The sequence below is a fragment of the Mauremys reevesii genome, linkage group 22 (assembly GCF_016161935.1).
Source record: "Mauremys reevesii isolate NIE-2019 linkage group 22, ASM1616193v1, whole genome shotgun sequence".
Lineage (NCBI taxonomy): Eukaryota > Metazoa > Chordata > Testudines > Geoemydidae > Mauremys > Mauremys reevesii.
In genome coordinates, this window is record NC_052644.1 from 19,626,998 (window position 1) to 19,651,619 (window position 24,622).

General features: G+C 62.0%; 2 protein-coding genes across 10 annotated transcripts; one reads left to right on the forward strand and one right to left on the reverse strand.

The window, feature by feature from the left end:
• The first annotated feature begins 496 nt into the window (after positions 1 to 496).
• On the forward strand, positions 497 to 19,256 carry CNOT3 (CCR4-NOT transcription complex subunit 3). Of its 9 annotated transcripts, none has more exons than XM_039509990.1 (18): positions 497 to 627; positions 5,455 to 5,529; positions 5,911 to 5,978; positions 6,373 to 6,447; positions 7,121 to 7,210; positions 8,970 to 9,098; positions 9,629 to 9,724; positions 10,242 to 10,455; positions 11,774 to 11,907; positions 12,387 to 12,443; positions 14,669 to 14,987; positions 15,381 to 15,486; positions 15,561 to 15,726; positions 15,833 to 15,932; positions 16,289 to 16,490; positions 16,844 to 17,069; positions 17,978 to 18,103; positions 18,456 to 19,256. In XM_039509990.1, the coding sequence occupies exons 2-18, from the start codon at positions 5,505 to 5,507 to the stop codon at positions 18,552 to 18,554; spliced, it is 2,232 nt and encodes a 743-aa protein (XP_039365924.1). In that variant the 5' UTR covers positions 497 to 627; positions 5,455 to 5,504; the 3' UTR covers positions 18,555 to 19,256. The 9 variants fall into 9 exon arrangements, with proteins under 9 accessions (XP_039365924.1, XP_039365919.1, XP_039365923.1 ...); XM_039509985.1 differs by having other exon boundaries at positions 498 to 627; positions 10,236 to 10,455; XM_039509989.1 differs by having other exon boundaries at positions 500 to 627; positions 10,236 to 10,455; positions 16,292 to 16,490.
• A 783-nt stretch (positions 19,257 to 20,039) lies between these two features.
• On the reverse strand, positions 20,040 to 24,181 carry LENG1 (leukocyte receptor cluster member 1). The gene is made up of 4 exons (XM_039510117.1): positions 24,008 to 24,181; positions 22,540 to 22,722; positions 21,890 to 22,146; positions 20,040 to 21,371 (listed from the first exon to the last, which is right to left on the reverse strand). Exons 1-4 carry the CDS (start codon positions 24,137 to 24,139, stop codon positions 21,155 to 21,157), a joined length of 789 nt encoding a protein of 262 aa, XP_039366051.1. The 5' UTR covers positions 24,140 to 24,181; the 3' UTR covers positions 20,040 to 21,154.
• Between the last annotated feature and the right edge of the window lie 441 nt (positions 24,182 to 24,622).

A 24,622-nucleotide genomic window follows, 5' to 3' on the forward strand; every position in this document is an offset into this window, starting at 1 on the left:
TTACTATTGGTTCGTCGTCCATCCTTTCAGCCAATCAATGTCTTGCGAATCCATCAGCCCGCCTCCCCGCGTCAGGTAATCGTTGCGATTGAGCGGTATGCTGTCTGCGGCTGGAAGCCAATCAGCTGCGAGAGTGGCTTCATGGGCAGCCCCTCCGACCAATGGCGAAGACCGCGCTGTGACGGGTAGCGCCCTTTGCTTCCTTTACCCATGTGGGCGAGCCTCTTTTATGCCCCTCCCTTATCAGCCAATAAACGGTGAGGAGAGCTGACGGATGTGTGCTGAGGCCAATAATGAGGACGTTGAGTGTTGATTGACATATACTGGGTAGGAGGGTCTCCTGGGTTGCCCCGCCCATCTAATATAGCCAATAGGAGAGCAAAGGTATTTAACGGGCGTGCGGCAAACCCAATGGGGAGCGGCCGGGGGGCGGGGCCCTGCCCCGGGGCGGAGAGGCGGACGGAGGCAGCTGGCCGCCATCTTGGATGCCGCGGAGCCCGAGAGACGGCGGCGAGTGGGGGGAGGGGGTGGCGACCCGACTGATCGGCGGCAGCATCGCGACAGTCGGCCCGCGATCGGGGGGAGGGGACCGATCCCCGGGGCCCGACCGGCCCGCAGGAGCCTCCGGGGAGGGGGGTCCGGGGGGGCCCCGGGGGACCCCCTATGGGGAGGGGTCTGTATGGGGGAGGGGGCTATGGGGGTCCATGGGGACCCTGTGGAGAGGGGGGTCTGTAGGGTCCCTAGCAGGAGGGCAGCGTGCTGGGTGCTGTAGGGGGCCTATAGGGATCCCTAGGGGAGGAGGGGCTATAGTGGGCCAGGGGGTTGTGGGGCCCATAGGGGAATGGGGGGGTAATCGGGTGTAAAGGGGGGGGAGGAGCCGTTACTCCAGCAGCGCTGTGAGGGTCGGGGTGGCAGGAGGGCTCCACGGGCCGGGAGCATCCCGCGAGGTTCCTGGGGGTGAGTGTGGCGGGTACGGGGTACATAGGGGCAGGGGGGATGTGGGATCTGTAGGGGAAGCAGAGATGGGGCAGTGGTTGTGCATGTGCGGAGGGGAAAGGCCCCCTGTCCCCTTCTCCCATTATTAAGTGGCATAGGGCTTCAGCTCAGGCGAGGAGCCTAGCGGCTGGAGCAAGGGAGTTAGGATACCTAGGTCCCCGCTCCCCCTCCCCCAGGGGCAGGCAGCCTAGTGGCTAGAGCAGTAGATCAGCCAGCAGGACACCTGGGTTCTGTTCCCACCACTTCACAAAAGGGCTTGTTACTGGATCCCCTTTGGGGGCAGAGCCCCAGCCCTGGCCATGGATGGGATTGTGTGGGGCAGCAGGGCTCTAACCATGAGGCCTGATGGATGTGCAGCCCATGGGCTTTCTCCCTAAACCCCTCCATTGTCCCTATCTGCCAGCAGCTCTGACTCCAGCCGCTCAGCCCTGGTGCCAGCTTGTACCAAGACAGCCAGGCCACGGGTGTGGGGGGGGGTTGGAAAACAGATGACTGCTCATAGCTGCTATTAGCCAGGTAAAGAATTTATTTGCCTTAGGTGAAGCCTCATATCCCATTCCACCCCTCAGAGCTGGCCAGACCCCTGCCCTGCGGCCGGATCAGAGCTGCTGCCCCCTAGAAGGGTAAGGCCTCATGTCCCATTCCCTACCCCCCAGCTAACCATTCCCCCTGCTCTGGGGCCAGATCAGAGCCCATGCCCCCTGGGGGGGGGGGGGGGGGAAGTGTCCAGTTCCCCAACCTCCTTTAGGGCCCAAATTTACAAGGCCAAATCAGACTCTTGCTAGCCTTATCTTCCCATCCATGCCTCTGGCAGGGGATTTGATTTTGAGCTCCCCTGCTCCTCAGCCCTCTCAGGGGAGGTAGCCAGAAAAAGCGATAGCATCCCCAGGCCTTTGCATCCCTGCTGATCCATAGGAGACAGGACCCCAGCTCAAAAGCAACAGCTAAATCCATTGCAGTTTGTGGACAGTCTGCAATTTTTGGCTTTCAGACACTACTAGGCAACAGCCGCTGCTAAAAGCTGGATGCTTCCCTTTGGGGGAGCTTGTCTGTTGATCTTCCAGTGTATTCAAACAAATTGTTGATTTCCAGGATGTTTAGATCTAAATTTAAAGGGGCAGTCTCAATCTGATCAATTTCAGGGCTGGCCTGGCCAGGAGGAAATTGACTAGGTCCCTCCCCAGATGCTCTGTAGCTCAGTTGTATTGGAATTGCTCTGCTGGTCAGTTTCACCCTGGCATAGCCAGGTCTCAGAAGCAGCCATGTCATTTCCAGGTGCACTGCTTACTCCCACTCCCCCTAGGTTGTGGCTGTGCAGTTATAGGATTAATTACGGGTTTTCCTCATGCCAGTCACAGAGCAGGGCCCTGCCGTGCCAGGCGCTGTACAGACACCGGACAGCCCCTGCCTCACAGAGCAGGCAGTTTTACAAGCCGATTGTGGAGGCGCTTGTGAGCAAGGCAGGGGATTGGGATGCCAGAGAGCCCCATTCTGCCACAGACTCCCTTTGTCCCCTTGATCTCTCTGATTGTTTCAGGGGCGCCAAAGTCTTCAGTGGAATATGGGGGGCTTGGGCTCTCCCTAGATCATTGGGTTTATGGCCAGTCTCATGAGAAAAGCAGTGACAGCTGCCCATCTGACAGGAGAAAGGCAAGCAGGTGCCATGCTGTGCTGTTCAGACAGCTCCCCGTGCCCCACAGCCAGCCCCCTTCCAGCACAGTCCACAAGCCAAGTTCACAGTCTTAAGAAACTGGTGGCAGGTTAGAATTTAAAGTGATCAAATCAGTTCTCTCCACTTGGTGTGTAAAGGCCAAGGGGTATTTTAACTGGAGAAATTGTAGGCTAGTGGTTGGAGCAGGAGGGGCTGGGAGCCAGAACGCTTGGGTTCTGTCCCCAGCTCTGGGAGGAGATGGTGTCAGGGGGGCAGCTGGGAGCCAGGACTTCTGGGTTCTGTCCCCAGCTCTGGGAGGGGAATGGGGTCTAGAGCAGGAGGAAACTGGCGTGAACTCACAGATTCTACTCCAGCCTGTTGCATGACCCAAGGTACAGCTCAGCCCCATTTTGTGCCTCAGTTTCCCAATCTGCAAAGCAGGCCTAGCAGCACTCACCTCTCTCCGTAAGCCCTGTACAAAGGGGGCCACTGCTGTGCTGTGGTTCTCCTCCCCCAGGAGGGGCGCTCTGGCTGACAGCCCAGAGCCCACTCTTAGACCACTAAATCTTTATAGCCCCACTCCTTTCCCAGCATCCTATGCTGCAGCACAGGCTGTGGTTGGGGGGAGGGGCTCTCAACCTTCCTCCCAGTCATGTGCCTCTTTCACCTGTGTAGGAGCCTCCCACTTGCAGGCCCTAGACAGCCAGGCCACCTCTAGGTAAGCCAGAGCCCTTTGGCCTCTTGCAAAGCACTTGGGGGGCACAGCAGCTGTTCAGTAGACGCTGGGGCCATGGGGGCTAATGGGATCCCAGGGGGAACATGCAGGGGCCGTGGGGGGAGACTGCTGGGATCCTGGGGGCAGCTTGGGGTCCCCCATCCCAGCCAGGGGCTGATCAGTCACAAAGGGTCAGGAGAGCCCCACCAGCTCCCTCTGTGTGGCTGAACAAAGAGAAGGTTCAGGGGGCTCCTCGGGCTGGCAGGCACCGGTCTTACCAGGGCTGCTGGCTGGGAGGGAAAGCTCGGCCAGTTCAGAGTGGAACTGAGGGGCAGGTTTTTAATGGGGGGGGGTAATTAACATCTGGAAGGGTTGGGCCAGGTGTGGCTTCTCCATCAGTAGTGATTAGCCAATCCCGCTGGGCTCTGGGCTCCTGCAGGGGTGGGGCAGACAAGATGATTCCCGTGGGGAGATGGCTGAGAATTGTCCCTTGGGTGGGGGGGCAGATTAAAGGGACCTGGCCATCTCCCTGAGGCCTCCAGTGTGTTGTTAGGAAGCAAGGATGCAGGGGGGCTCCCCCCAAGCCTCAGGGGGGAAGGTTCTTTGGCGTGTGACACCCTCCCCCTGCCCCGGTGGTTTGCCTCCTGGGGAACCAGGAAGTGAAACTGAACAAACAGCCCTTAGCTGGTAATGCCCAGGCCCCTTGGGGAGGACAAAGGGGGTGGAAACAGCCCCCCCCCACCCAAATCACCTTCCCCTGGGGTCAGATCAGGGGCCTGGCCGGGGCACCCTAGGCTGTGGCTATTCTCTGCCCCCCAGAGACCGGAGCCTATGCTTGAGCTGCCCTGAGTCACCCTGGGGGGCTGCCCCTCCTGAGAATCAGCCCTTAGGTATGAAGCAGCCCAGGGAAGCCCCGTCTCCCCCCCAGCAAGAAAATAACAAACAGCAGCCGGACTAGCCGGGGGCTGACCCCGTCCAGGCAGCGTCTGAACACACAGGCTCAGGTCTCCTCCCCATCCTCCAGTCACGCACAGTCTCCCGGGCTTGCCGGTCCCGGGTCGCTGAGATCCGAGGTGGCTCCGTTCAGACTCCAGGCGCTGTCGGCTTTGGGGTTAACACCCAGCCGCACCCGAATCCTGCCTGTCTCGGCAGCCCTGGCCCACGCTGTGCCACGCCCCCTGGAGCCAGCCTCAGGGCCACCGGCAGCAGCACCCTGGCAAGGGGCCATGCAGCCAGCGTCCTGTCAGCCGGGCTCCTTCTGGGCCAGCCGCTCGGCCCTCAAAACCTGCTATTTCATCGCTTGGCTGGGTGGGTGTGCGCAGCGCTGCCCCCTGCTGCAGGATGGGGGCGTGGCTGTGTGCGCAGCGCTGCCCCCTGCTGGGTGGGGGTGTGGCTGTGTGCGCAGCGCTGCCCCCTGCTGCAGGATGGGGGCGTGGCTGTGTGCGCAGCGCTGCCCCCTGCTGCTGGGTGGGGGTGTGGCTGTGTGCGCAGCGCTGCCCCCTGCTGCAGGATGGGGGCGTGGCTGTGTGCGCAGCGCTGCCCCCTGCTGCAGGATGGGGGCGTGGCTGTGTGCGCAGCGCTGCCCCCTGCTGCAGGATGGGGGCGTGGCTGTGTGCGCAGCGCTGCCCCCTCCTGCTGGGTGGGGGTGTGGTTGTGTGTGCAGCGCTGCCCCCTGCTGGGGTGGGGGTGTATGAACGAACAGCCTTGGTACAATTGATCTGCTCAAAGAATATGATGAGAGACTGGCTGACTGAGGGGGGCGGGGAAAGGGGCCCAGGGCCTCTCCCCCATAGGGGGCGCCGGCTCCCATCCAACCCCAAGGCAGGGACTGGCTGGCTCAGGGGGCAGGGAAAGGGGCCCAGGGCTTCTCTCCACTAGGGGGCGCCGGCTCCCATCTGACCCCCAGGCAGGGACTGGCTGGCTCAGGGGGCAGGGAAAGGGGCCCAGGGCTTCTCCCCACTAGGGGGTGCCGGCTCCCATCTGACCCCCAGGCAGGGACTGGCTGGCTCAGGGAGGTGGGAATGGTCCCGGGGCCTCTCCCCAGTGGGTTGGGAGGCTGCATTGCCGTAACGGTGCTTTGCTGTCCCCTCAGTGTTGGAGCTTTCTGAAGCATGAGGAGAGCCCCCCGCCAGTGACCCAAACATGGCTGACAAGAGGAAATTGCAAGGTAGGGCAGCTCCCCCCCGCCCTTCCCGGGGTGCGTGGCTGGGGGCATGTATGGGGGGGGCAGAGAGAGAGGCTTCTTCCCCCTCCCCCTGTGTCTTTTCCCTGCTTTGTGAGAGCTGGAGCGATGGAGTTTGTCGGGGCTGCCTTTAGAGTCGGGGGGCTGGGAGCCAGGACTCCTGGGTTCTCTCCCTGGCTCTGGGAGGGGAGATCTGGAAGCCAGGACTCCTGAGATCTATTTGAGGTTCAAACCATTGTGTGACCTCAGGCCCGGCCCGTCTACCTCCCCTGTACCTCACACTGGGCTGGGGGGTGGGGGGCGGGAGGTGGCTGTAATTAGCCCTGCCGGAGATTGGGGCTGACCCCCGCCCCTCCGCTCCTCCAGGTGAGATCGATCGGTGTCTGAAGAAGGTCTCCGAGGGGGTGGAGCAGTTTGAGGATATTTGGCAGAAGGTAAGAGCTCCCCCTTCGGCCTCACCCCGGCTCGCTGCCCCTGGCTCTCTGCCCCACTCTCTCATCACCTCCCACCGTGCTCTCTCCCTGTCCCCCAACTTTTCTGCTTTTCTCTCCAGCATCGATTCTCTTCTCTCCCCCGGCCTCGCTGCCCCCCACACCACCCCAAGAGCTGTTTGTGTCTACACCCCCCTACCCCACATCACACCAGAACAGGCAGCCCCCCCCCCAGCCTCCTGGGCCTCACCCCATATTGGATCCCCCCAGCTCCCCCTCCCTGGCTATTGTAGCTCCCCAACTGATCCCACACCAGACCAGGGAGCCACCCCCGGCCTGCCAAGGGCGCTCTGTCCCATCCCCGTACCCTGTCTCACCCTCTGTCTCCCCCCCACAGCTCCACAATGCAGCCAACGCCAACCAGAAGGAGAAGTATGAAGCCGACCTGAAGAAGGAGATCAAGAAGCTCCAGGTAGGCCCAGCACTTTGGCCGTCTGGAGCCCTCGGGATACGTGGACTCAGCCGGGGCTGTTGGGAAAACTCCCACCTGCCCCAGAGAGACGGTCACTGGAGTCCTGACTCCCAGCCATCCATGCTCTAACCACTGCACACCACTCCCCTCCCAGAGCTGGGGCTAGAACCCAGCAGTCCTGCCTCCCAGTCCCGTGTTCTAACCACTGCACATCACTCTCCTTCCAGGGCCGGGGAGAGAACCCAGGCACCCTGGCTCCCAGCCCCCCTGCTTTAACCACTAGACCCCACTCCCCTCCCAGAGCTGGGGCTAGAACCCAGGACTCCAGGCTTCCATCCCCCTTTCTTTAACCACTAGGCCCCACTGCCCTCTCAGACCCAGGGATAGAACCCAGGCCTCGTGACCCCCCAGTCTCTCCTTGTCTTGCCTTTCTTCCTCCCCTTATTCTCCAGCGAGATCCTTGTGCTCCCTGCGATTCTCACCCCGCTCTGCAGAGGGCGTCCTCCCAGTTGGTGGGGGCTCATGGGGGGAGTGTCCTCGTTACCTCTCCCATGTACAGACCAAGGCTGTGTTGGCTGATGCCTCTAGGGGTCGAAGTGGGGCAGGGGGTGGGCGCCAAGGGCCCGTCTCTCTGTCTGCTGACCCCTCCCTTCTCTCCACCCCATCTCCGCAGAGGCTGAGGGACCAGATCAAGACGTGGGTGGCTTCAAATGAGATCAAAGACAAGAGGCAGCTGATAGACAACCGGAAACTCATTGAGACGGTAGGAGGCCAAAGGGGGTAATGGCCAGGCTTCAGGGCTGCAGCCTGTCGGGGTCAGGAAGGAAGTTTTGCCCCCGATCCAGAGCTGTAACCGGCGGGTTTTTCCTCCATCTGTGGAAGCAGCAGCAGTCGGCGGGGATGGGGGCCGCGCTGCTCTGAGACAGTCCTGCCAGGCAGGTGTCTCTTGCTCACGTGCGGGGACTCACCAGACTTGGGGGTGGGAGAGCGTCTCCCTCCAGTGCATGGGGCAGAGACCTGGGGGATTTTCTGGCCCATCCTGCGCTGCCAGTGGCGCAGATCTCGGCGGCACCTCGGTTTTAGCGGCCCAGTTTAGCCATCCACGGGCAGAGACGCTTCCATCTGGCGAAAGTCTCCGGGCGCTGGATGGGCCGGCCAGCTGATCTGGTGGGTGAGAGCGGGGGAGGGGGGATTTTGTGCCCCGCTTCCCGGCCGTCAAGGGGGTGGCGCTGGCTGGCTGCGTCTGGGGTTGGTGGCATGGGCCTGTCAGGGCGGCCGTAGGAACACTGCGCTGGCGGAGGCTCCTGTGCACTGAACCACGCCACACTCGCAGGAGGCAGCAGTGGGATAGTTGGAGGAGTGCCAGGACTCCTGGGTCCTCTCCCCAGCTCTGGGCGGGGAGTGGGGTCTAGTGGTTGCGGGGTGGGGCTGGGAGCCAGGAGTCCTGGGTTCTCTCCCTGGCTGTGTGTGGGAATGGAGTTGGGGGGGGGGGGGCAGGGAGGCTGGGAGTCAGGAGTCCTGGATTCTATCCCCAGCTCAGAGGGGAGTAGGGTCTAGTGGTTAGAGCAGGGTGCTGGGGCGGGTCTCCTGCATTTCCGATGGCCCAGCTCCCCTTGCCAGCGGCGCAGTGTCACTCCCGCCCTGGCACAGCCATGCAGCCATCCCACAATGCTCCTGGCCTTCTCCGTGGGACCAGCGTACCTGACCCCCCCGACGGCGGGGCTCCATGCGCTGCGGGGAGATCCGTGTATGGGTCACCTCCAGCAATGCCCAGGCCCACTCTCTGGGATCCTGGAGCCCCCCCACGAGCACTGTGCCCGGCCCTGGTCCCTTCTCTCCCAGCACAGCCCCCACGGGGCTCCGTTCGGGGCAGCCCCGGCCATGGAGAGAACGGGGGAACGGGACACAGAGGGTTTAAAGCTCAGGGGCTGAGCGACAGCAACTAGGCTCATGCCCCATGAGTTGTGAGGCCTCCCCTACGGGCATCGGGGGTGCTTTCCCCTCCAGGGTAGGGGGGGGTCCACCCACACACTCACCAGAGCCCCACCCTCCTCTCCAATAGGCCACTCTTCCCTCTGCTGTGATTGGCTGATGGGGCAGTGTGACATCACAGAGGGCAGCCAGCTGGCAGGGCAGGGGCAGGTGGAGTCAGATCTGGAAGGGGTAGGGCCGGACTGGGGCCTCTGGGGCATGAGGCTGGGTCCTGAATGACAGCAGGAGGCACGGGATAGTGGTGGGCGCACCAGGAGCTAGGACTCCTGGGTTCCGTGCCTGGCTCTGGGAGGGGTGTGGGGTCTAGTGGTTAGAGCTGGCAGGGGCTGGGAGCCAGGATCAGCTGAGAGGCTGCCAGGCGTGGCCAACCAGGGCTATATTTGCCATGTCCTGGACTGGATTGAGGGGTCGGGGAGCCTGTATGTCTCTTGGGGTCTCTTGATTCCCTGTGCGGGGGTGGCGGACCCTCCCCCCTCAGTTCCCCAGACACTGAACACCCCCCCCCCACCTCCCTCTCTCTCTCGTTCCAGCAAATGGAGCGGTTCAAGGTGGTGGAGCGGGAGACCAAGACCAAAGCCTACTCCAAGGAGGGGCTGGGCCTGGCGCAGAAAGTCGACCCTGCGCAGAAGGAGAAGGAAGAGGTTGGCCAGTGGTTAACGGTAAGGCCGGGAGATGGGAGGGGGGGGTCTCCTGATCAGCGAAGCAGAGGTCAGACTGATGGGGGCATGGGGAGGGGCCAAAGCGGGGCTCTTCCCCCCCCCCCCCCCCGGCCCAGGGGACGCTGTGCTGCAAGGAGCAGGGGGGGCTCACACAGGGGTGCTCCCCCCCCTCACAGTCATTGCTGGTCTCAAGGCCCCAGTGTGGGTCTCCGTCCTGAACAGGCTCCGCATCCCAGCCCAGAGGGGCCCGTGGGGGGTCCCTGGATAACCAGCCCCTCGTACCAAACCCCAGAGGTGGTCACATCCCAGCCCCAGGCGAGGGGCCCCGGATGGATTACTGCCTTTCTGCAGGGCAGTCGGAGGCTTTATATTGGCCTGCAATCTTCAGTGAGGAAGCACCAGAGAAGGCCCCAGGTAGTGCGGGGGGGGGCGGCTGCCGGGTGTCTCACGGGGCTGCAGCAGCCGGCGCGTGGGAGCCCCCAGGGACTGCGCTGGGGGTGACGGTGTGCGGCTCTCTTCCCCCCCCCCAGAACACCATCGACACGCTGAACATGCAGGTGGATCAGTTTGAGAGCGAGGTGGAGTCACTCTCTGTGCAGACACGCAAGAAGAAGGGGGACAAGGATGTGAGTCACCGCCTGCCTGGGACCCAGGGAGGATGTGTGGGGAGGCAGCGTGGTGGGGAGCGAGAGAACGGGGAGCTAGGACTCCTGGGTTCTATTCCGGGCTCTGGGAGGGGAGTGGGGGCTAGTGGTTAGAGCAGGGGGGCTGGAAGCCAGGACTCCTGGGTTCTCACCCTGGCTCTGGGAGGGGAGTGGGGGCTGGTGGTTAGAGCAGGGGGGCTGGAAGCCAGGACTCCTGGGTTCTCTCCTGGCCCTGGGAGGGGAGTGGGGGCTGGTGGTTAGAGCAGGGGGGCTGGAAGCCAGGACTCCAGATTCTCTCCTGGTTGTAGGAGAGGAGTGTGGGCTAGTGGTTAGAGCAGGGGGCTGGGAGCCAGGACTCCGGGTTCTCTCCTGGTTGTAGGAGAGGAGTGTGGGCTAGTGGTTAGAGCAGGGGGCTGGAGGAGAGGTGGGGTGTGGGCGGGGGGGGGAAGCATTTCTCGGCTTGTGTCCATCTGCCCATGCCCCTTCCCCGTAGAAGCAGGACCGGATCGAGGGGCTGAAGCGGCACATCGAAAAGCACCGGTACCACATCCGCATGCTGGAGACCATCCTGCGCATGCTGGACAACGACTCCATCCAGGTGGACTCGATCCGCAAGATCAAGGACGACGTGGAGTATTACGTGGACTCCTCACAGGACCCCGACTTCGAGGAGAACGAGTTTCTCTACGACGACCTCGACCTAGAAGACATTCGTAAGTGTCCCGGCCCCCGCGGCGGGGGAGACTGGGGTCCGCGTTCCGCTGATCAGGTCTCTCGCTGGAGGGCAGGTTTTTCCAACCCCTTCGTCGTCCGCCTGGCTGGTCGCTGGGCCCTCTCCAGCTGATCAGTGCGTTAGAGGCCCCAGAACCAGAGCCGGGATTGGGGCAGCCGAATCCAGACCGGAAGGGACCCCCTCGCTTAGCCGAACCTTCTGCCCTGCTTCCCGTTCCCAGCCTGGCCGTTTATCCCCCTTTGGTCTGGTGCCACCGGCCCAGGGCTTCCCAGTGGGATCCAGGCTCCCCTCACCCTGCTGCAGATGCCTCCTGACATCCCGCTGCCTTTCTTCCCGACCGTGTCCCAGCGGCGGCATCCTGCTACAGGGCTGGGGGGATCCACCCCTGGCCAGCCCCTGGCTTACAGCTGAAATTCTCGGGGGGCCCCCGTGCAGTTTGTATGGTTAAATCTCATCATTTCTCTGACTCGGGTCCTGCAGGTCATCCCGTCCTGCCTGGGGAAAGCGCCACTCCTCTGGAGTGATGCCGCCCCCCTCCGCCCATGTGTCATCAGCCGATTTCGCTCGCACTTTCCTGCTCTCCATGGCTCGTTCCCCTCCTGCCCCCTTGTCAGTTTCACACCTGTGATCACCGAGCCTTGTGTATCAAGGGGGCACAGGGAGGGGAGCGGCTGCTCAGAAATCCTGGCGCAGATTCTCCCTGGAGCCAGGGCTATGATTGGGCTTTGCCTTTGTGTCGATCAGAGGCGAGATCCCCTCCGAGCAGCGACCGCAGAACCCAGGAGCCCCCGCAGTTCCAGTTGCCCCAAATGTGGCTTTAAGGGAGTCCCAGATCCCACCGACGGCTTGTTTAATTTCCTGGCATCTTTCTAGAAAGGCCTGGAAATGTTCCGATTCGGCTCTTCCCGGATTACGTGTGGTGGAGCTGGGGAGGTGGCGCCTGGGTGCTTTGCAGCTTGTTAATCACCTGGCTAGAGGTGTTGGGGTTTTATCCCAGAGCAGTTTTCTCCTAAGTGTGTTCAGGCCATTGGAGTTTACAGAGGGTTTAGAAGAAATCCCTCCCGTCCATTCCTGAATTGGAACATTGCCCTCCATCCAAAGCATCCCCCAGGCGAGCAGGGAGACAAGACCGGAGCTGCGAGGTCTCAGATCCCTGGGTGCGTGGCCTGGGAGAACTGTGTTGGAACAGATCTCCAGGTATCTCCCCGGGAAAGCAGGGCAGACCGGACGCAGGCCCATGGCGGGATGCCAGCGTCTCTGCCTAACTGTGGCTCGTTCTGCTCCCGTCCCGCTTCCAGCGCAGGCTCTGGTAGCCACCTCCCCGCCCACCCACAGCCACCTGGAGGACGAGATCTTCAACCAGTCCAGCAGCACTCCCACCTCCACCACCTCCAGCTCGCCCATTCCGCCCAGCCCTGCCAACTGCACGACGGTAAGGAGCTCCCCCGGCCCTGCCTGGCACGGCCCTGCCGCCCGAGTCCTGCCTCAGCGGGATCCGTCGCCCAACCCCGTGCAAAATGGGACAGTGCAAGGCCTGCACCGGAACCGGGACTCCCAGCCAGCCAGCGTAACCCAGCGGCAGGGGTGCTGGGTTGGTGTCCCTTAAGGAAGGCAGCATTGCCTAGTAGGGAGGGGCTGGGAGCCAGGACGCCTGGGTTCTCTCCTGGCTCTGGGAAGGGAATGAGGTCTAGTGGTTAGAATGGGGGGGCTGGGAGCCAGGACACCTGAGTTTTCTCCTGGCTCTGGGAAATGGGAGGCCACACCAGGCCTCCAGTGCCATGGGTAGGGCAGACTCAACCGGCAGAGGGAGACATCAGTGCGTCGTGTACTGGCTGCCCCGCGGCAGGGCTGCTCCCCCCCATCTCCACAGGGAGTGGCAGGGCGAGCACTGACTGTCCTTCCCACCCCCAGGAGAATTCAGAAGATGACAAGAAGAGGGGGCGGTCGACGGACAGCGAGGTCAGTCAGGTGAGTGACTCGGCAGGCGCCTGCCTGCCCTTATGCTGGGGAGCGGGGTGGGGTGTTGGCTACGGATCGGAGCTTGGGGCTTTCACCAGGACTCCTGGCTTCTCTCCCTGGCCCTGGGAAGGGACGGGTCTAGTGGGTTAGAGCAGAGGGTCTGGAAGCCAGGACTCCTGGGTTCTCTCTCTGGCACAGAGAGGGGAGTGGGGGTGAGTGGTTAGAGTGGGGAGGGGAGGGGGTAGGGCTGGGAGCCAGGACTCCTGGGTTCTCTCCCGGCTCTGGGAGGGGAGTGGGGGTGAGGGGTTAGAGCGGGGGGTGGGGTCTGGGAGCAGGACTCCTGGGTTCCCTCTGGGCTGGGGGCGGGTCTAATGCAGGGTTTGGTGGGACTTTGTGGGGAAGCCTGGGAACATGGCTGCCCCAACTGTTTGGGCTGGGAGTGGGTGGGGCTGCCCTAGCCCCGCCTCCTCCTCCTTGTTGGGGGGCTGGGATCACATGGGCTCTTAGCCCCGCCCCCTCCCAGTCTCCTTCCAGTGAGGTGCAGGGCGGGGCTGCTGCCACCTGGGCTGGCCCTGGGAGGCTGCAGGGATGGCTGCCTTGGGGCCAGGCTACCCACCTGCAGTGAGCTGGGGAGGGCAGGGCATGGAGCTCTAGTGGGGTCAGAGTGTGGGGGGCTATGGGGCTCTAGGAGGGGGGCTGTAGGGACTCAGGTGGGGAGAGGTCAGAGTGGGGGGGCTGTGGGGAGTCAGGTGAGGAGGGGTTGGGGGGCTGTGGGGCTTAGGTGGAGAAGGGTCAGAGTGGGGGGGGCTCAGGTGGGGGCTGTAGGGTCTCAGATTGGGGGTGCTATGGGGCTCAGGTGGGGAGGAGTCAGAGTGGGGGCTGTAGGAATTCATGGAGATGGGGGCTGTGGGGCTCAGAGGGGGCTGTGGGGTCTCATAATGGGGGCTGTGGGGCTCAGGGGATATGGGGTCTCAGAGTGAGGGGCTGTGGGAATTCATGGAGTGGGGGGGGCTGTGGGGCCTAGGTGGGGAGGGTTCAGAGTGGGGGACCTGTGGGGCTTAGGTGGGGAGGGGTCAGAGTGGGGGCTCTGGTGGGGCTATAGGGTCTCAGATTGGGGGTGCTATGGGGCTCAGGTGGGGAGGAGTCAGAGTGGGGGCTGTAGGAATTCATGGAGTAGGGGGGCTGTGGGGCTCAGAGGGGGGCTATGGGGTCTCATAATGGGGGGGGCTGTGGGGCTCAGATGGGGGATATGGGGTCTCAGAGTGGGGGGGGGCTGTGGAGCTCAGGTGGGGGATATGGGGTCTCAGAGTGGGGGCTGTAAGAATTCATGGAGTGGGGCTGTGGGGCTCAGAGGGGGCTGTGGGGCTCAGAGGGGGATATGGGGTCTGGGGTGGGGCTGGGGAGCTCAGGTGGGGAGGGCTCAGACTGGGAGGCCCATGGAGCTTGGGGGGAGGAGTCAGAGTGAGGGGGCTGCGGGGAGCAATGTGTGTCCGGGAGGGGGCTCAGGTGCGGGGCGGGATCAGCAGTGGGGGGTCTAAGCGAGTTCCCCCCACAGACCCACACGGGCGGGGGGCAGAGAAAGGGCCTCGGGGCAGAGCGCACTCATGCACCCAGACAGCGAACGGGACAGAGAGACGAACCCCCCCCCCCCCCCCCCCAAGTCTGGCTCGGTTGCGTAGGGGGTGCCGTGCCCGTGGCTCTCAGCTGCCAGCGTGGGGCCCAGCAGCACTGCCAGGCCGCAGAGGCAGAGACCTTGTGGCAGGGAGTTGCGCAGGCTCCCGGCGTGTCCCTCGCTTGGCAGGCTCGGGGTCGCGGGTGCCCCTGGGGACCAGCCAGTGCCATCTTGCAGCAGCGAGTTCCATGCTTGCCGTGTGATGGTGCAGCAGCGGGGCCAGGGCCCGGTCCCTGGCCGCACGTAACAATCACAGAGCTGGGACAGAGGCTGAGTGACTCGCCCAGGGTTGCCCTGGCAGGCTGTGGCAGAGTGGGGTAGGCAGCCCGGCTCTGCCAGGGCCCGGGTAGGGCCCTGCCCGCTCAGCAAGCCTGCCTGCCTTATCCGGGGGTGGGAGCACGTGGCTCCAGGGAGCCAGGACTCCTGGGTTCCATCCACAACTCTGGGAGGGGAGTGGGGTCTAGTGATTAGAGTGGGGGGGGGGGCTGGGAGCCAGGACTCCTGGGTTCCATTGAGGGCTCTGCGGGGGGGAGCAGGACTAATTCTCTGTCTGTCCCCACAGTCTCCCGCGAAGAACGGTTCGAAAAGCGTCCACAACAACCACCCCCCACCCTCGCCGGCCGTCACCCCCAGCTACCAGCTGGGCAGCAGCTCCAGCACCTCGTCCTCGCTGGGCAACGGCCCGGGCTCCAGCAGCAACGGAGCCGTGTCCAACAGCAGCGGGGGCGCCGGGGCCAAGGCCGTCCCAGCTGCCGGCCACACGCCCAGCACCCCCACCCCCTACGCCCAGGCCGTCGCGCCCCCGCCCCCCGGTGCCAACGCCTCGCAGCCCCGGCCTCCCAGTGCCCAGCAGAACGCCAGCAAGCAGAACGGAGCCACCAGTGAGTGCGGGGGGAGGCTCAGAGAACGGGTCCCTGGTCTATTGCCCAGCTCTGGAGGGTGGGAGTGGGGTCTAGTGGTTAGAGCCGGGGAAGCCAGGACTCCTGGGTTCTGTCCCCAGCTCAGGCAGGGGGAGTGGGGTGTAGTGGTTACAGCAGGGGCTGGGCGCCAGGACTCCTGGGTTCTGTCCCTAGTTCTGGCAGGGGGATGGGATCCGGTGGTTGACGTAGAGGAAGCAGGACTCCTGGGTTCTGACCCTGGTTGGGAAGGGAGGCGTCTCATTGGCCTGATTCCCCGGGACTTTTCAGACTCAGCCATAGGGAGTTTAGACCATGGGATGCTCTCTTACCCTGCCCCCCACCCCCTGAGCTGTGTCTCCACCCTCCATCCCCCAGGTTACAGCTCCGTGGTGGCTGACAGCACGTCTGACTCCGTTCTTGGCAGCAGCGGCTCAGTGCTCCCCACCCAGCCAGTGGCCCACAATCCGCCCAGCAGCGCTGCGTGAGTATCTGCCTGGCGGCCGCGCCCCCCAGCACCCTACTGGCCACTGACTGACGCTCTCTCCTCTCCCCCAGGAAAGAGCCCAGCGGAGCCCCCGCGCCCCCCAGTGCCAGCTCTGGCCTCCTGGTCCCCATGACGGTGAATACCCCGAGCTCCCCGACCCCTTCCTTCTCCGAGGCCAAGCCGAGCCAGCCGCTGCTCAACGGGCCGCCCCAGTTCAGCTCCACGCCAGAAATCAAGGTGAGCCTGCCCCCTCTGCGTGGGGGGATGGGGGGCACCTCGGGGGCTGAGGAGGGCACAGTCACAGGATTCCCTCCCACCCACCCACCCTGTCTGTCACTTCCAGGCGCCCGAGCCCCTGAGCAGCTTGAAATCCATGGCAGAGCGAGCAGCCATCGGATCCAGTATAGAGGACCCAGTGCCATCTCTCCACCTGGCTGAAAGGGGTGAGGACTCCTGGGTTCTCTCCTCGGCTCTGGGAGGGGAGTGGGGTCTCAGGGTTAGAGCAGGGGGCTGGGAGCCAGGACTCCTGGGTTCCATCTCCAGCAGGCTCTCAGGCTTTCAGGCCTTGTTGGAGCACAGGAAGGGGTTCCACCCACACACATGGGTCCCAGTGCAGCTGAAGGCATTGTGAAACATACAGAGTTTCCAGGTGAGGGGACCCTGTAGGACCAGCCCCTATGCCCCACCCGAAAGGTGGCTGCATCTTGGCGCCGGGCGAGGGATTATTGCATAAACTGGTTTTAAAGCTTTGCACTCCCAATGCGCTCTGAAGAATCTAACAGGCTGTCTGTCCCCCCAGCAGACATTTTAATTAGTAGCACGACCTCGCAGCCGGCCTCCAGCCAGCAGCCTATCCAGCTGTCGGAGGTGAACATCCCTCTCTCCCTGGGGGTCTGCCCCCTGGGACCGGTGCCCCTCACCAAGGAGCAGCTCTACCAGCAGGCCATGGAGGAGGCAGCCTGGCACCACATGCCTCACCCCTCGGACTCAGAGAGAATCCGGTAAGGCACAGTCCCTGGGGCGTTGGGAACTTGGAGAGAGCAGGACTCCTGGGTTCAGTCCTCAACTTTGAGCAGGGAGTAGGGTCTAGTGGTTGGATCCGGGGGCGGGAGTCAGGACAGCTGGGTTTTCTCCCTGGCTGTGGCAGGGGAGTGGGGTCTAGTGGTTAGAGTGGGGGGGAAAGGGGTGCTGGGATCCAGGACTCCTGGATTCGATCTCCAGTTCAGGAGGGGAGTGGGGTCTGACAAAGCGGGAAGGGGATTGGGAGCCAGGACTGTTCTGTTCTGTTCCCAGTAGACACCATGCTGCTCCCCCTCCCATCAGGCTGTCTAACCCCCTCCCCCCACCCCCGCAGGCAATACCTGCCCCGGAACCCCTGCCCGACCCCCCCTTACCACCACCAGATGCCTCCGCTGCACTCGGACACCGTGGAGTTCTACCAGCGGCTCTCGACGGAGACGCTCTTCTTCATCTTCTACTATCTGGAGGTACAGAAGGGCCCCCTCTGCAGGCTAGAGCGCTCTATAGTCCCGCCCTGTCTGGCCGCCGCTGCCGCCTTTCCCTCGGGCAGGAGGGGCGAGGTGGGTGACTGCTGCCAACGTGCCCCTCCCCACACACACACCACTGCTGGCTTTGCGCATCCGCCACCTGACACCCCCCCCTCCCTGCAGGCACGGATGGTACGCTCCATCCTTCCCCTTCCCCCCCCATTGGTACCTGCAGACACTCATACCCCCTTGGCCACCTGCAAGTGGTATGTGCATGGGGAACTCCCCTCCCTGCAGGTGTGAATGGTATATTCCCCTCTCCTACCATTGGCAGGTGCCAAGATCCACACACACACACTCTCTCTCCACCTGCCTCTGGTATGTGGGAGGGGATCCTCCCCCCCCCCCAGGTGCTGATGGTACAGTCCCACTTGACCATCCCTGTGATTGGTACATGCCGAGACATGCACCAACAACAGGGGACAAGGGCTGTGTATGCCAAGAGTTTCCCCCGTCCCCCCATGCCCAGAGCATTTGGTACATGCTGAATGGTGCTATTGCTTTATTTACCTGCTGCTGGCTGTGTAGCTAGTCGTCTGTCCCCCCCAAAAGAAGACTGCTAATGGTACATTCCCCTTCTCTCCTGCTGCCTTTGGTACTTACCAAGCCACTGCCCACCCCCACGCTAGTGGTATGGGCTGAGCCATGACCCTAGGTCCTGTGGTCTGGTCCCAGCTGCCTCCTGTGTCAGTGGTACATGCCAAGCCATTCCCCCCAGGTCCAGTGGTACATGCCCAGCTACCCCCTGAGCCAGTGGCACATGCCATCTGCTACCCTTCATCCCCTGGCCTCGTAGTTGGGTCCCAGTTGCCCCCCTGAGTCAGTGGCACAAGCCATCTGCTACTCCCCCAACCCAGGCCCTGGGGGGGGGGTCCCAGCTGCCCCGAGTGCTGCCCCCTGCTGGCCGGCGGTGTGACGCGCCCGGTTCTCTCTCTCCCCAGGGTACCAAGGCGCAGTACCTGGCGGCCAAAGCCCTGAAGAAGCAGTCATGGCGCTTCCACACCAAGTACATGATGTGGTTCCAGCGGCATGAGGAGCCCAAGACCATCACGGATGAGTTTGAGCAGGTTAGTGCCTCCCCCTCCCCCCGGGGCCCCCTCTGAGCTGCTGCCCCACGGGAAAATGCAGCCACTTCTGGGGTGGGGCCAGTGACCTGGGGGAAGGGAGTCAGTCAGAGACCCTACTGTCACAAGTCACAGCAGACTCCTCTGTAACACAGCAGCCCTCTCAGCCCTAGCACCCAGGGGGAGACCCTACAGTAACAAACCGACACGTACCACACTCTGCATGCAGCTGAGACCCTCCTGTAACAGCCCAGCATGTTTAGGCCCGAAATCAGGCCGTGGTATGTGCAGCACCACAGGCTCTGCCTGTCTGTCCGTCTGCTGATGCCTCCCCCCCTCCACGTTCCCCCCTCAGGGCACGTACATCTACTTCGACTATGAGAAATGGGGCCAGCGGAAGAAGGAAGGGTTCACTTTCGAGTACCGCTATCTAGAAGACCGCGACCTGCAGTGACGCCTGCTCACCCCCCAGGGGGCGCCAGCCTTCCAGAGTCACGCGGGCGGGACATCGGGGCGTGGGGGGGGGACGAGAGGCCAAGCTCGCCTCCCCCACCCCCATTCCACCTCACCACCCCCAGGCGGGGGCCCCCTCCGGCCATCCGAACCCTTTAAATGCATGCAGTTTTAAAAGACAAGAACAAGAGGGGGGGGGCTGTGAAGGGAGGGGAAATCAGTCATTCCCTGGCCCCCCTTCCTGGGTGAGTGTTGGGGGGGTGGGCAGAGGGACACGCGCAGGCACAAAAAACAAGTGAACAAAGATGACCTTGGGGGAGGGGCGTTAAATCATTTGGCTTTTTTAAAAAAAAAAATTAAAACAGCAAAAAATCCAGCAGAATTATTGTAAACCCCCCCCAAAAAAATTCCTCTGGGGGGGCCCCAAACCCTACCTCCCCCTCAATTCCCACCCCCCTGCTCTCCCATTTTTCGTCTCCTCCCCACTCCCATGAGTTTTCAATCCAGCCCCAAAGCAGATCAGCTGGGTTTTCCTTGGGGGAGGGACGGACAGGAATTCAAAAGGGGAGGCTGGTTTTTCTGATTGCTTTTCCCCCCCTTCTCCCGAGGTGCTATGCAGCCGCTGAGGGCCGGGTGTTTAAAATATTTTTCGTAACCCTATTTTCATTTTGGAAAATATTTATGAATAAATAGTTTTATATGATGTCTTCTCACGCAAGAAATGGGGGGGAGTCTCACCGGCAACCGTCAGCTTCTCTTTCTGCGCCGTGGACAGCGTCGGAGAGGTAAGGGCCGGGGGCAGGAATGAGAGAGACTCCTTGCTGCACGGTTAGCTAGAGACGCAGGGGAGTTGGGTGGTTAGAGCGACGGGGGCTGAGAGCCAGGACTCCTGGGTTCTCTCCCTGGCTCGGGGAGGGGAGTCGGGTGGTTAGAGCGACGGGGGCTGAGAGCCAGGACTCCTGGGTTCTCTCCCTGGCTCGGGGAGGGGAGTCGGGTGGTTAGAGCGACGGGGGCTGAGAGCCAGGACTCCTGGGTTCTCTCCCTGGCTCGGGGAGGGGAGTCGGGTGGTTTAGAGCGACGTCTGCCGCTGCCCTAGTCCTGTGCCATTTTTTCCTTGTGGATATAGTTACACACGCAGACAGACACTCAGATTTGTCCCAGACTTTGTTTTGGTCTGTCTTTATTCTGAAAATATCTTGGCAAGTGGAGGGGGGAGGAAGGGTTGGTGAGATTTCACGACTATGTGCCAGAGTTTGCTGGGACTCTTCCCAAGCCCCCCCTCCCCCTCCCTGCACAGTCAGTGACCGGCTGGGATGGGGGATCCCCTGCCCTCGGCAGGAGCTGATGGATGGTATGTTCCATGGGGGGACCCTGCCTGGCTCTGGGGTCAAGCTCAGCCCCTCCCTGCTCTCAGGCCCAGAGCAGGACCTTTCCTGCTGCCTGCTCTGCTTTAGGCTTAAAAGCCCCCCTCTCCCCTTCCCCCCCTGTGCTGGTAACCCCGTTGGCTGCTGGGAAAATCCCCCTGTGGGGTGGGCAGGGCCCAGCAAAAGGAGCTGATGCAGCCACACCACCAGAGACAAGGACCCCAGTGCCATGTGGGGACCAATCCAAGGCCTGGAGAGCCGGGGCTGCTATTCCCAGGGCTGCCTATGCCTCAGTTTCCCCTGTCAGGTGATGGCCCTGTGGACGGCACAGGGAGCTGGCCTGGTGCCTTTGCCCTGTGCAGGGAGACAAGCCACAATCCTCTATCAGCCAGGTGTGGGCCATGAAGGATTCCAGGGTGGGCTGGGTGGGGTTCAGCAGAGGGGCAGACACACCTTGCGGCAGGTGCTGTTCACCTCAAGGGCTAAAGGGTTGGGCCTCCCCAGCAGCCATGGTACAATGAGCACTTGGGGGGGGGGGGGGGAGAGCTGTTCGGGGGGCATAAGAAATCAGAGGCAGAAGTGGAAATTGGAACCCAGGTGTCCTGACGTCTCCCCCTGCCGAAGAGCCAGCAAGCAAACCCAGGAGTCCCTACACCCAACTCCACTCCCTGACACGGGGCTAGCCCCCTTCCCCCATTGGCCCCTGCTCCCCATGCCAGGGATAGAACCCAGTTGTCCTGACTCCCAGCACCCCTCTGCAGCTGGAACCCAGGAGTCCGGGCCTGAGTTTTCCCTTCTGTGCTTGCTCCTATCCAAGCTTTCCCCCGTCCCGTGAGTAAATGAGTGAAGACAGACAACTGCCTTTTATTGGCAGCCAGGTTCCTGCCTTGTGGGGCAGTCAGGTAACCCCTGATACTCGCCGCCGCTAATAACACCAGGTGCTACGAAACGAGTGACCAGCATGGGGCCCCAGCGGAGCAGCCAGCACCCTCCTATGAGAGCAAGGAGGGTTCTGGCTCTCCAAGTGCCACCCCCACGCCAAACTTCACGGCCGAGGGGGCGGCGGAGAGGACAGCACAGGGTGTCTCTCTCCCCTAAGTCAGCAGAGGGATCCCACACGCTGGCTGCCTTGCTGTGATGCCAGTGTCCCTGTTCCACCTGCCGTGTGACCCCTGGTGCAGGAATCTCTGTGCCTAGGGCCTGCTGCTTCGGCCACTTTAGGGGGCACGGGCAGGGCTCAGCGCTGCTCCCTCTCGTCCCAGCTGCGGGGCCTGCGCGCCAGCTGCGGGTTGAACTGGGAGTTGTAGCGGCGTTTCCTGTCGTCCGGCTCCTCCTCCTCCCTGCGTTGGGGTTCCCCTTGCCGCCCGGCCAGCAGGGCTTCAGCCCGGGCTCGCTCAGCCTGCTCCCGCTGCAGCCGCTCCCGCCGCAGCTGCTCCAGGGAGAGGGGGGCAGAGCTGCAAGGACAAGCAGAAGGGAATGGTCCAGTTCTTACAACCCTAGGCCAGCTGGTGTCTAGATGTGCTTCCCATCAGGACTACAACTCCCAGTATGCAATCTCCCTCCTAGGGGGTGTGATGCATGCTGGGATAGGTAGGCCAGGCCACTACCCAGGAACAAGGGGGTTGAGTACATGCTGAGACGTGTAGTTTCTCTCTCTCTCTCTCACTCACTCACACACACACACACACACACACAAAAAGAGAGAGAGCTGGGAAGAGGGAAGTAAATTGTGCACTGGGAATTGTAGTTCTGTGGACTGGGACATTGCATGCTGGGATTTGTAGTCCCTGTAGCAAGGAAACAGGCTGGGGCATTGCATGCTGGGATTTGCAGTCCCTGTGCCTAGGAAGTGGGCTGGAGCATTTATGGTCCCTGTGCCTGGGAAGTGGGCTGGAGCATTGCATGCTGGGACTTGTACTCCCTGAGCCTTGCTGTGTGCTGCTGCTCTAATCCTGCCCCACATCCAACTCACCACCCCATTGCCTTCTTCTCTTCTGCTGGCTTCTCTTTCTCCTTCTTGCGCTTCTTCCCCTCCCCTTTCTTCTTGCGCAGGTGCCTCTCCATCTCCCGCAGCGGGTCCAGTCTGCCCTTCAGCTGCTCCTGGGTGGTCACCACATCTGCCTCCCGGCTGCGGTCGGGGGCTTCCTGGTACCACGGCCGGCTGGTCTGGGCTTCGGCCGCACTCTGCCCCAGATAGGTCAGCAGCCCGATAGCCTTCTCCTGCCGCTCCTGGTTGGGGCAAAGCAGGGAGGGGAGCTTGCTGAACTGAATCACCTTGAAGAAGGGGGAGCCCCATCTGCTAAGGGAGAGGGTGGGACTGATCGTGTCCCCACTGATGTGGAAGGAGACACGGGCGGAGGTTTTTGCCTTATGGGTAGAGGAGCCAGGAGGCAACTCGCAGCATGGGATGGAGAGACTGAGAGGGGAACTAGCGTGCAGGGCAGGTGAGCTGTTAACCCTCCCCTCCCCCTGGTGGTGTAAGAGCACCTGTGTGTGTTGAGGAGGAACCCCAGTTCTGTACACACCCTCCCATCAGTGCCCCAGCATAGGGGCAACCTAGTCCCAGCAAGCCAGGGTGGGGCTCACTATGCCCAAGGGATGCAGGTGCCCCCCCCCCATTACCTTTTCCCTGCGCTTCTCCTCCTCGTACTCCTTGTTCCCGGCCTTGGAGCCCTTGCCCTCCTCCAGGTCCCGGAAGAGGTCGACGTGGCGTGATTCATCGCCACTGGGAGCCAGGGCTGAGCCGCCATCGGGTCCTGGCAGGGCAGACACCCGTGCCTTCTTCCTCAGGAACTCGGTCCGTGCCTGCAGGGGGAAATGGGGGGGGGCTGGTTCAGGGGCTGGCTCTGCTGCAGGTGTCAGGGGCCAGGGCAGCCCGTGGGCTCTGTGCTGGGGGCCAGGGGGACAATGGGGTGTGGCAAGGGCAGCATGGCACCAGGCTGAGGCCTAACAAAATCATTTCACCTGGGGCGAGGGCAGATCATGCAGGGTCTGGTGGTGATACCAGTGCAGCATGTGCCATGACAGCCACCCAACTGGGGCAGGTGGGGTTAGAGAACTACCCCCTTTGGAAATGGTTCAGCTCACCTCATAAGAACTGCCGTACCGGGTCAGACCAAAGGTCCATCTAGCCCAGTATCTGTCTACCGACAGTGGCCAATGCCCAATGCCAGGTGCCCCAGAGGGAGTGAATCTAACAGGCAATGATCAAGTGATCTCTCTCCTGCCATCCATCTCCATCCTCTGATGAACAAAGGCTAAGGACACCATTCTTACCCATTCTGGCTAATAGCCATTTATGGACTTAGCCACCATGAATTTATCCAGTCCCCTTTTAAACATTGTTATAGTCCAGCCTTCACAACCTCCTCAGGTAAGGAGTTCCACAAGTTGACTGTGCGCTGCGTGAAGAACTTCCTTTTATTTGTTTTAAACCTGCTGCCTATTAATTTCATTTGGTGACCCCCTAGTTCTTGTATTATGGGAATAAGTAAACAACTTTTCCTTATCCACTTTCTCAACATCACTCATGATTTTATATACCTCTATCATGTCCCCCCTTAGTCTTCTCTTTTCCAAGCTGAAGAGTCCTAGCCTCTTTAATCTTTCCTCTTATGGGACCCTCTCTAAACCCCTAATCATTTTAGTTGCCCTTTTCTGAACCTTTTCTAGTGCTAGAATATCTTTTTTGAGGTGAGAAGACCACATCTGTACACAGTATTCGAGATGTGGGCGTACCATGGATTTATATAAGGGCAAAAATATATTCTCAGTCTTATTCTCTATCCCCTTGTCGTCCCCCCTTTGGAAATGGTTCAGCTCAGCTTCCTTCTGCTCTGCTACCCCCCCCCCCCCGTTGTGGTTCAGCCCAACTCCCGTTTCCTTTTCTTCACCTCCCCCCATCTGAAAATAACAAATCCCAGCGCTCTCCTCCCCCCATTTATAAACGGTTCAGCCCAGCTCCCTTTTAACCCCAATTTGTCAATGGTTCAATCCATGACCCCGTCACGTGATGTAGGACGCGGTCCGACTGTTACGCATGCGCACTCGCTACACCCTCGTTGCCGACTGCGCATGCGCGGTGACTCACCTCCTGTTCGGCCAGCAAGGCCCGGGCCTCCCGCTGCCGCTGCTCGTCCTGCGCCTGTGCCTCGTCCCGCCGCACGCGAGCCACATTGTCCTTGTTCCGCACGTGCCACGACTTCTTCGGTAAGATGTTCATGGTCCCGCCTCAGGTCCGCACTGCCCGGCTACACTTCCGCTTCCGGGTCAGCGTGCTACCGGTGTGCTGATTGGCACGCTCTGGTCGCTCTTTGATTGGCGGACCCGAGTCCCGTCCTCGTTCCTGATTGGATTAGTCTAGACCCACCTTCCGCAGCTCGCTCTTCTGTGACTGGCTAACACCGTGGCCTCCCTCGCGCCTTGATTGGCCTATTGGAGCCTCAACACCCGCCCCTTTATCTGATCGGTTCCCATCCAACCGCCCGCCCTATCTCCCTCGTCTCTCATTGGTGCACTGTAGTCACGCCCCCCAAAAGCACTGATTGGTCCAAGCTGGCCTCACACCCCCCACTGCTCCTGTAGCTGATTGGTTGGGACAAGGCCCCACCCCTTATTCACACCTCCTCTCCCCCACCCTGGGGCTGGGACCACCCAGCGGGGAGAGTCCCAGTGTCCCACCCCCCCCCACCCGAGCAGCATCGTC